Consider the following 12047-nt stretch of genomic DNA (forward strand, 5'->3'; position numbering starts at 1 on the left):
TACACTGGGTGACTTTTGCTAAATTACAATGAACATGTAACTGTGAGTTTACTGTGAGTCAAGCAAACACACATCATCCTAGTGCTGTAAAAAAAACATTAGCATAGTAAATCTGCAGCTGAAATTATTTCCCTAACAAATGGCCCATTTGCTCCTATTTGAGCCAAGTTTTGATTCAATAAAACAACAACACAGTGCCCAAGTGGTGAAAGAAATGATTTGGCCTTTAAAAAAAATCATTGTTATTTATTTACTTTCTTATTCAAGTTTTAAGTATTTAAGTTGGACCTTCATTGCTATTTTTATTTTTAACACCTTTGAGCCAATTCACTGCCCTTCCACACCTATTCACCCAGTCTTTCTTAAGGCTGATAAATGATGAACAGTTCAGCGTTTTCTAATAACTCAACCTGTTTCGATAGCCAATCTGCAAAAATATGCGTTAATCAACCACCAGACCTGAACTGCAAACCACCAACTTTGTGTGTTATAGTAGCATCAGAGCTTTTAAATCGCGGTGTTGGGCTCGGTGCTGGATGACGTCTTCGCCATTTCCATAAGAGTTGTTGACAACAGGAAAAGTAATGAATAATGACACCTTATCCTTTATTCAACGGTGACATTTTAAAAATACCAATATAAATGTGTCAGGCTTGGCTAAACCTCTTATTCACCCCCACAGTTCAAAGAATTTCCAGTAAGGATGTTAAATGTAAAAAAAAATCTAATGGCTATTTGTCCGGCTGCTCCAATAAAAGTTTTCATCATCATTGATTGGAATTCCACATGTTAGCAACATAACTTTCACAAGCTGCACTAAGGATCTTATAAATGTTCCTTAACATCTTTACACATAATACAAAATCATTCTTGATATTACAGTCCATTCAGCTATAATGCTGCTAATAATTGCACCTCATGCAAGGTAACGCATCTTGATTTGAGCTGAATTATAATAAAAAAAATGACAAATTTTTATATATTTAAAAGATTTTGAATAAAGATGGATAGACAGATAAATAGACAGATATATTTACACATAGAAGCCTTACTCACATAAAAAACGCGTACAATACAAATTACAATATGAATTTGGGAGTCAAAAGTATTATTGTTGCAAGTTACATATCTTGAGACTGTGAAATCATGCAACAATCTGACTGGAGACGGCAGCAAACTCTTGAAACCTGACCTCGACATCAGAGTGGCAAAAGGTCAGACAGCTCTGCACCAAATGTTGTCTTGTGAGTTTGCAGACTAGTCCTGTGGGTTTTGTCTCTGTTGCATACTGAATGATAAAACTTTACCAAGGCCTTCCACACATGTGCTTAAGGCGTTCTGACAACCACTTTTTATCTCAACAATACTGAAATCCACAATTGATTGTTTGACATTGAACCACGGGGGTAATGTTAGCTACAGTTCCTGTACTCATGAATGAGCTGTAAGCCAGTACAGACATCCGTTCTTTTGCATGTTTGTAAGATACAGCCTCGGAGCTACTGAACGAGCTGTTTCACACCAGAAGGATAAGCGGTCCCTTAAGCCTATGTTTGTTTGTACAGTAAATGTCGGCTTCTGAACTCCGGGGCCAATTTAAGCCAACAGGATCAGCGGTCCCATTAGTCTCTATTGTTTGAACAGTGCAATCCCTCAACTACTGAGCAGACAGCAACTTGCAAAGCTACTGTTGTTGAGCCTAAATGTGTAGTTTGGCATTTGACTGATGCTGTAGGTGAAATGAAAAATGACGCGCAGGTGCAGAATTAGTGCGCTGAACACTGAGGGCGACTTAGAGTGCTTGAGAAAATATGATTATGGGACACCAGAAGTATTGTGTTCCGTACTGAACATGTGCAGGTAATAACCACAGGCACAGCTACCATTTAATCTAATATCTAAGATAGGTTTCATTCAGTTCATATAACAAGAGGATTTGCATCATATCCTGTTTTTCTTACAAGCTCTCTACAATGGAGACGTCACTCGTAGCGTGTGGAAGTATGTGGGTGGTTAGAAAGGCAGCGAACCATATCTCTGCTTCCCTGCTTACCTAAGGGGTGGCCCTTTGTCTGCAGCAACAATGTTTACCACCAGCTTGTGAAAAAGGCAATACTGGCTGTGTTTGCTCTGAAACTAGATAGACTTTGGCTCCAACTCAGAGGAAATGCCATCAGAGACACTGGCTGCAGACAGTGATGCTGCTGGAGCAGTTTATGCATGTTGCAGCTGACTGGGGGCAGAGCCATCAACCTTCTACCTTGGCTGCAGCTATGAGACAAATGCTAAGAACAACCTCTCCATGCAAATGTGCGCCCATATTGAAAAGAAAAGAAGACTCAGCAGAATATAATGGTAGTGCCAACCATCTCTAGACTCTCCTGTTTCTCTTTACATTCTCACATTTTACTGCTTTGTGCTATACCTCCTTCTCTCCCAGTCTCTGTCTTTCTATACATCATCCAATCTCCTATCTCTCTAAATTCAGGAAGGTAATACTGGTGAGTCCTTGGGGAGCTGCTCATGGCCAATCTAATGAAATCTGCAGCTGCAACATATGGTGGGAGCTACAGCATCCTGGATGCAACTTGAACATTGGAAAAATAGGTGTAAAATAGCTAATATCAGCTGGTGTTGCCCTCATGCTCAAAAAGGATTATCTGTAAAGGTAACGCCCAGAGCCATACATTAGCTGCTAACAGTCACAGCATGATGCACATCCAGCACTGCAGAGGAAGAGTCTCTGCCATCAGGTGGGAAAGAAATTATCTGCTACTACTTCCTATTAGTCCACCTGTTCCAGCCTCTGTTGCAATTACACCACACTGCAGTGGCTCCAACATGTGGATCGCTCATTAATATTAAGCTTTACAACTGATTAATTTCAAAGTGGTCCAAAAAAGCCCGGGGCGCAGATGGCAGCGGTTGACTTGGTCTCCCGCTCAGGGGCGGAGGAGTCAGTTGTCGGCTGGTTGCACCCAAACATAAGTGAGGCAGTGTGGGCATGTGGATAACGGGGCAGAGGTTTACTGTTGGTCTGGAGGCAGGGACGTGCATGAGGACTCTAGGCGTTCAGCGAGGAATAATCTCCCCATTTACAGGACATCTGTGTGCACACGCTAGCAGAGGATTCTGGGAATGAGGCGCATTCGCAAGCAGCCACTCCTGAGTTTCCTGATGTTAATAAAAAAGCTATTAATTCACATAGAAACTACGAGGGGACAACTGTGATGTATACTTGAAATATGAAATGATTTGTGGCAAAATAAACTTAGACTACTCCCTTGGGTGTCCCCTCAGGCTAAAGTTAAAACATTGTCAAGATGAAAAACAAATACTTGTCATAACATTAAATGGCTGAATAAAACTTTGATGCATCATGTGTATCATGATGTACACTACTGTGTAACTAAGTGTTGCTGTGAGTTGCTTCAAGGCTTATTTCTATTAATCTTCATTCAAAAATCACCAACATATTTTTCTAAATGATGCATGAAATGGTCGCAATTACATTTAAGTCTAATTTCATGACAGATCACACTGCTATCGGCCTTTGGGACGCACAAATTGTATGACTAAATAGTTGACATAGCAGTGTTGTTCTAATAAAGCAGACAGTGTTAATCATTGTAGAGGCCGTAGCAGCACACAGTTTAACCAACTGCATTATTCTTCCTGCACACCCATCAATTAAAGTAGCAGCTTAAATTGAACATTATCTTTTGGCCTTGTAAAGACTGATTACTACTTCTGTACATGAACAAATTTGTCCCAAAGCGAGAAACCAAAGAATCCAGACCTTAATCTATAATGTCACAGTCACGTATAGCCTGAAGCTGTACCATTTATAGTCGGTGAAAAACTGGTGTAATCATACTGTGAAGTATTCGCTTAAGCCTTCTCATCTACTGTAAATGACCTCAATATTAGTGTTATCAGTTCAGAACATGTATATGAGAACACCCAGGGTACCGCCACACACTCTTCTCATCTTCACCAAATTGTGTTTCATGAGAGTGGGAATAATGTAATGCAAAGATGGCGTACGAAGCTATTCCAGGTTACATCCGCAGGGTGTTTATAATGACATCTTAGAGCGGTTACATACAGATACTTTTCAGCAATGGAGTCGAAAATAAAAACGCAATCTAATAATGAATGAATATAGTTTCTATGATTCTGTAGACAAGTCAGGTGCTGTGACGATAACCAAATAGATGCACTTTCTTTAAAACAGTCGGCCATTACACACCGAGGTGCAATAAATAAATAAATTGGAAATGTGAAATACTCGCCTGCAAAAAAGTATTCATACCACCAGTGATGTGAATTTGCAACACTTGTTTAATAAAAGATTTGTACAGGCAGAGGATCGACTACTAGGAACCTCTTGACCCCAATCACTGTCCGAAGTAAGTTGTTGTATAGCCGGAGCTACTATAAACTATTTTATTGAGTTTCCTTTTAGCGATATATTCAAAGTTCCCTTTTTGTAAACCATTAGGTAATGTAGATGTCTAGGGCTCTTATAGTGAACGAGAAGTGTGGATCTTGCTGCCTTTGTCAAGACTGAAAGGAGTAGTAAAGTTTGCCATTTTGGCTTGGACTACAGACCCTAAAAAATATATTTTCCACCATGTAATATTCACATTTCTGTTCAAGTGGCCATGACAAACGGAATTTAATCGCACAAAAAACCCTTAAGGACTTATTTTGTCAAAATTCAACCAAGAAATGTTTTTATTTCTAGATAATAGTGTAAAAATGTGCTGATGAGGAAACTTGAGCAATGTATTATAAAGTCAGTGGGTCATCAGAGCTACATGTTTATGTTTAGAGCTGACAATGACTGATTGCCATAGAGACAGGCTGGTGAATTTTGCCCGAATCTTACAATATATGGAAGAAAAGTACAGCAGGTCAGTGTCATAGATAGTATTCAGTTAAAATGCCCTTTTGCTCAAATGTCCACATGTTTTTTTTGTATTGGATTGAATGTTTTCTTCCAAGGTTTTTACATGAGTACCATAGCTTTCGTTTGATTCAGATCCAGTACATGAGTTTATATAGTGTGCAAAATGATGTTTCAACAGGACATCACTGTAGTGTCTCTCCTTCACTCTTAATCATTTACTGGCAGAAACATCCAACTACACTTATAAATCCCCCTTCCATCAGCAATCTGTGCTGAGATATATGAATATGCAACACATAACTGCAATGTAGAAAGCATTTAAAGAAAATGTTGTTTGCAACCCATTGATCAATGATCACAAACAACCCAGCGATCACACATTTGAGAAATCACTACTATCCTGTAACTAAATCTAAATTATGTATACAACAGCCTCCAGAATGCAAAAAAGGCAAAAAGAAATCCCTTTGACAATACTTTCAGTATGTTTGTGTACACTTGTGATTTTACAGGAAAAGTCAATAAACTGATTTCTGTGCCGACCTGAGAGACATTTCTGGCATGAAATAGCTTTATTCTTTATTTTTGAAAACCTGTTTATTTCCTTTGAAAACACCATGAAACCAAACCGAAGAGATGCTATGAGCATAGATGCATTACCTTGGCGAAAAACTGCAGAAGTCAAAGGTGATGTTCCAGTAGCTCAGTCAGTGGTCAGGACAAGGGTTTGACGGACAAAGATTGAGTGAGTAGTGAGTATAACATGACAGGAAGCAAAACGAATAGGCAAGTATATGAAGGAAAGGAAGAGGAGAGGAAAAATATTAGTGCAGCACAGTTAGCTAAAATGATTTCAGGGGAAAGGGAAATGTTGTGACCGGTGGCTGGGAAGGAAAAGCAAACCAATAGACCCCATACCTTGGCGGTTTAACATCAGGTGCGCCAGACCTTGAGGGAAAGAACAGAAAAAAGGATACGAAAACAGGAAGTTCATAAAGAGGTTTGGGAGAACAAAAGCATTGTCACAATGTTGGACTGCAGTTTGTGACAGACATCCTGGGGTAGGTACGGATGTCAAAGTTCAAACCAAAATATAAAGGGAAAATCAAACTAAAAACAGACAAACATCTCAAGGGAGGAGAGGGAAGGCAAGGAGAGAAAAAAACATCTTGATTGGTGCAACCCTCAAAGGTAGTTGCTCACACAGATGCTTTTTTCTAAATGGAACACATACTGTTTTGATGCAGACAGCGTTCGAGATGTATCGAGATATACATAAATCCTCCTTTATAAAATAAATACTAGTTTTATGAGGTCTAACAAAGCCCTATAGATTTAGCCACTCGTCTCTGTACACTGATATTTGCATGTAAGTGCTCGGTCAATCCATTTGAGGCTATTTAACATTCAATATGGCAGCGTTTTATAAAAGGGCAGAAGTGACACCATTCCTTATCCACTAAATCTTGAGCGACCATCGCTCTATTTCACCACGGATTTAATGGAGCTCAATGAATTTGGGGCTGGGGGGGGACACTGATACGACATAACAACCCTCATGGAGCAGGTCAGCCATTAATGATCCGTCACACCTAACCCTTTAATTCTAAAAAAAAAAAGAAGCAGAATAGAGCTGCTGCATTGCGTTAAAAACCTCACTGACTCTGAACAAGAGCCAAGGCAAAAATGCCACATCCCACCTTCATATTCTAGTCAAACTAAAGGCGGTGCTGGGGCTGCTGTGATAAAGGGCCTAACTGCACTGGCCAACACATACAGGACTTAAATGGTGTTACACAGTCAGACTTCTCCAAACGAAATGTAACACTGGGCTGCTGTCAAGCAAAACATTGTAACACTCCTGAAGGGAACAAAAAGAAAAAAATATAGTTAAACTTCCATAAATATACAGAAGCAAAGTGAAAATGCACTGCAGCCTATCAATCACATGTTATAGCTGAGCAGTTGCAGGTGACAGTGTATAAAAGTCCAGCTGGTCGGCCTGTGCACGCTGCGGCGATCAAAGCCAAATTGGATTCAGTTTTGTGTCCACCAGCAGCCTAAGTCTCTCACTCCTATCTCCTGTGCTACAGAGAAACACAGACAAATATCTCAATAGAGCAGCCAGAAATTATACGGCATACCTCGCCTGCTCCTCTTGCCAGAAAGGAAATGGGGATGACACAATGCAACACTTCTGCTGAGTGCATGAGCCCCGCTGTGCCAGCCAACACAAACAGCTCTCATCAGTGCATCAGCACTCGAAGACTCATACAGCAAGTCACTTACTCACAGTTCAAGTCCCAGTTCAGTCATTAGGTAAAATCTTACGAAGGGGCGGGTCGGCACAAATCTCCTCCACACGTTCCACTGAACAAGGCTGTTCATGCTGCAGCTCTCGGCGTGGAATGGACATGATTACCCCTGGGAGCGTCCTTGCCTGCCAACACGTAGGCTTTTGATACAGTGTGTCATTGCAAAGCCAGTGACTGAGCCTCTGCTTAGACAGGATTCAAGCACAACCCTGTCTATGCAGCAGACAAAGAGCTGCCGTGTGCACCCCCACTGTGGCTCTGCATGCCACATGACAAGCCAACGTATGTAAAAACAAGGAATAAACAATTGCCTTCCACTCGTCACCTCGCAGGTGATCTCATCACCAGATGTGCTAAGATCTGCCCGTTCTTCTTTTTTAAAAGAGAAAGAGCATCGCTCAGCACGACAAAGCAGCAGAAACAAGGTGCCAAAAGTGGAGCTTGTTTATCATTAACTGTGACAAAGGTGCATCCAGCAGCGCCATGTTATAAGCCACCACCAGCTGAGGAATGTCTGGTAAAACAGTTGTTGTCCATGTAGGAAGGAGGAGAGTAAGGTTTCTTATAGGCTTGGGCGGTATCATGATATAAAAGTATACCAGAGTAATGAGAAATCTGTAGCATCTGTAATCTTGACGGTGTTGGGAATAACACCGTCAAGATTACAGATGCTGCTCTTTCTATTAAACTCATAGGTAGATGCTGTATTAAGGTGGTGTATTGTAGTGCACAGCACCATGCAGCTGAGTGTGTTTTGGAAAACATTACAGAACTAGTAAAAAAGTAAACTGCTGTCCCTGATCGGGAGTATTTAGTCTTGGTGATAAAGGTGAACAGCTAAAATGGGCAAAGCTGTTTTTTGTATTTTATTTAACTAATGTAATGATCTGCCACAGAGGAACAAGACAGCGCTGCTGTGGAGCTTTTCAGCAGTCAGAGGCATAAGCATCATGCTTAGTGAATAAGGAATTCATTTCATCCAGACAAGAGTAGGTGAAATGAAATGTCATGAAGGTATGATGGTAAAAAAAATACCGCCCAAGCCTATCTCTTAGTACAACTAACTGATAAGAAGAAGCAGTCACTGAAGCCAGAGGCCATCGCTTCATCAAGTGGGGAATGCCCAGTCTAACCTTTTACTCTGGTGATTTCTGTGCAGCTATGATGACTCCACACACTTCTAATTTCTGTTGAGCACTGGGGCGAGGAAAACTGACCCGCATCCCTGACTAATGGAGACTGATGCTGGTGACCAAAACGCCAGCACTTAACTTAACAAGTGCCTCAGCCAACAAAGTCCTCTATGACTTTCTGTTTTTTATTCTCGGAGTGGAAATAAAGGGGATAAGCAGCGGTGCTGTTGTAGCCCTTGTATAGGAGCTGCCACACATTGAACATTCTCATCCTTCTTGGCTGAGCCTTACATCCAAATCTCAGTGTGTGGAAATGCAGAGATAACTGGTTAGACCTGTAGAGACCCATTAGAAGGGAAAGCCTGCATGAAAAATAAACCGCCTTTCCTACCAGTAATCTACCAGTTTTCTATTTTTAGATAAGAGGCAACCTTGAGAGTATAAGACGAGTTTGGGGGCAAACAGAAAATGTATAACCAGGCGATGGAACCTGATTTTATTAATAATGTTAGCATGTTGCTTTTAGGATCCTTTTCAATATTTATTTTGTAATAAATAAAACAATCCGCTGTTCTAGTCAAGGAAGTTTTGAATCTGTAAATTGGCTGCTTTACCTTGTGGATGTGATGTTATCGATCATTCAATCATGATACTCCATAAGGGTTTGAGAACGACTGTTCATTAGTAATGTGTTTGTTGACCTTGAGTAGATCCATAATGAATCGACTTTGTGCTTTTGCCGTACCAAGACATTGTTTTAATATATTCTATGAATATATAACCTGCATGTTAACCTTTTCTTAAGACTGTTTTCTTTATAGTATAGACACTGATAGAAACTAGCATGATTAATAAATATTTGAGGTTGTGAAAGTTTCCATAAACAAAATGTCAGCGGAGCTACTTAAAAAAAAAGGAAAAACAATATCTTGATTTCATTTTTCTGTAATTGCTTGTGACAGCATGAACTTTTGGAAATGCTTCTAACAAGACAAACACTGCTATCTTAGTTACTTTAATTAAACAAATATAGTGGAAAACAACAAATGCAGATGTTGAAGGACCTCTCAGTCATTATTGTGACATTAATTAGCAAGCGTTTAAGAAGAAAGAGCCATTGCACGAGGATTAGGATTTGCCAAATTTGTTTTTCCGTGAAAAGTACAGTATTATGGAGCCTGTTGTAATGAGGGATTAGACCAAGGTCACTGCTGCTGAAAGATGCAAGCCCACCAGGGCCAGCTGTGTCCTTTCTTTGGAAGATTTCTATGCCTGCTTTGTCATCCCTGAAGTTCTTAGTGTGTCATCACTGTGTGCTTACATATGAAAATCTGAAGGGGGGAAAAAAACCAAATGACACTGTGTTTGCACTCGACACGTGTGTGTTGTGTCAGATTTTCCTATATGTTGGATAGATTTTTCTCTCTTCTGTATCAGAGGTGGCTGTCCTTATCGCTCTTTCACAGACCTGTTTTTTTTGCACACAAAACATCAGAGGACGCTGCACTCTTTTGGCGTTAGAGCACCCCACACCATGGCCTTTGTCCGCACAGATCAACGGGGGCCCACTTGCTGCACGCTGTAGATGAACAACCCAGAAGACTCACCTGCTGTTCTCAAGGTTTACTGCCTTGAAGCAGCTCCTCAGACAAATAAAGATAATTCCCGCACCACTTAAAACCCACAGCCAAAACCAAATATAGCATATGGGTTACCATCTCTGCCATCTCTGGGGAGAGGAGCTAACGCATGGATTCGTCTATTTCCGTCGCTGCAAGGACATCAAAGACTCACTGCCGAATAGCACATGGAGTTGTATGAAGGATAGAAAAAAAGGCATCTGGTGAGAGTGATTTTGCTGTTGTCATTGTTGTTTTCATGCATTCTGCATTGGGGATTGTCTCCATGTCAAGCTTTAATCCAATAAACATTCTGATGTGCTCTCTTTGCAGCTTGTCATTTAATAATGCCTGCCTTTTTGCTGTGAGAAGAGCCATGCCATCATTGCTCTTATTAATAATGATTAATGCTTGTTTTTCGGTAATAGTGATGAGATGAAACCTATTAACTATTACTGAAGCGTACAACCGGATACCACAGTCACTTTAACTTATCTGCTGCTTTAAGTACAGAATCTTTACACAAACATGTAGCATTTTGAACAAAATATTGTGTCTCTGTACAGCCACTATACAGGAAGACAACAACATTTTGCAATCTCCGGTCTATTTTGCTGTAGTACGCCAAACGTTAAGTGTCAAAAGCAGGATTTCGGAGAGCAGGTGTGCATGGGTCGGTGCATTTTGAGTCAGAAACAGTGATTTATAATGTGCAGTGGTTCAGTGCACATTGCGCTGGTCTCCTGAGCCTGTTGGCTGCCCTTTCACCAGAACCAGCAGTCCTTACTGGGGAGATGGATGTCTCGCTCTGGTGCCGACTAAACAAATCTCCCTCCTCACTTTCAATCTTCATTTTCACGTTCAGTATGTGAAACCTCGTTAGAAACCCATCCCGTTTAATTGCGGTCAGTTAAAATGCTGCCAATAATGAGGAAAATGTCTTTTTTTTCTGCCAAAGGAGATTTGTTCCTCTTAAGAAAATAATTTAAATGCACCATTGTGCTAATAATATTACAATTTAATGAATATCGAGGCCTCAGTAATCAGCCTTGGTATGCCAGAGGATGCCATCACGTTTGTGTTTAAAACACATATTGACCCCAGAGCATAATGGCATATAATGGCATGATGACTAAGAAAATAAGTACTCCAGAGAGAGGAAAAATACATAAGTTATAAATAATAAAACAAAGCACGTTTGTACAGTCCTTTTTTCTGTGATGCTGTATATGAATGCTCACTATATTGAGCAACACCCACATACACTGCAGACCTCTCCAGTCACCTTCAGCACACTGATTTTATATACAATGAGCCTTCAGCACATTAAGCGCTTTTTCCATAGTGACCTTGTGACCAGCGATAGTATATCTCCTTTCAGCTTAATAAGTTGGATGTCAGAACTGCAGTCCAAACCGACAATAACAACCTGATAATAACCGAAACACACTCTCACACACTGATGCTGTGGTAATAGCTTTTGCAAATAACAGCATCACGAAAAAACAGAATAATGCTCATCATTATGCTCATTATACAATGCACTGTCTTACCTTCCACTTCTTTTTGGACAGCTGTGGGAGAATAAAGAAAGAAACAGACATATTTAATGTTGTTTTGCTTAACCTTGCTGTGTATTTTAATGGCAAAACATACATGACATACAGACATCAGCCAGAGCATGTGGTCCTGGCTCAGGCTACCTTTGTTAATACATATTAAACGAAAGACATATTAATTGGGGACAGCTTGTCCATTGGGGACAAAAAGTGTGTCCCCTGTTGTGAAAAAGGTGAATTTTGGGTCACTGGTTCAGGTTAAGGTCAGGGCATGCATGATGGTTAGGCAAGCAGTGGTTATAGTAAGAGTATGATTAATTTTACAGGAAATACTGTAATATTAATATAATTATAATAATTCCTTAAAATGATATTATCAAATGTGTGAGTTCACTCATTTGTTCTGTAAGTATAATTGCAGCATTAACATTACTGACAGTAATGGTGGTATTGTATCACAGTTTATCTGTGCTATACTGTATAATTACAGAGCGTCAAGGTCCAGT

General features: G+C 40.2%; 1 protein-coding gene across 3 annotated transcripts in view; it reads right to left on the reverse strand.

Moving 5' to 3' along the window:
• nrxn2a (neurexin 2a) overlaps positions 1-12047 on the reverse strand; it is a 150960-nt gene that overhangs the window by 104085 nt on the left and 34828 nt on the right. Inside the window, exons 3-5 of one of the 3 annotated variants that reach the window (XM_059350886.1) lie at positions 11536-11556; positions 5834-5863; positions 5576-5587 (exon numbers count right to left, since the gene is read on the reverse strand). In XM_059350886.1, the coding sequence (XP_059206869.1) occupies positions 5576-5587; positions 5834-5863; positions 11536-11556 (63 nt within the window). The remainder of the gene's footprint in view (positions 1-5575; positions 5588-5833; positions 5864-11535; positions 11557-12047) is intronic. The other 2 variants (XM_059350887.1, XM_059350888.1) reach the window with 2 other exon arrangements.

This window comes from Centropristis striata, chromosome 15 (assembly GCF_030273125.1).
Source record: "Centropristis striata isolate RG_2023a ecotype Rhode Island chromosome 15, C.striata_1.0, whole genome shotgun sequence".
NCBI lineage: Eukaryota > Metazoa > Chordata > Actinopteri > Perciformes > Serranidae > Centropristis > Centropristis striata.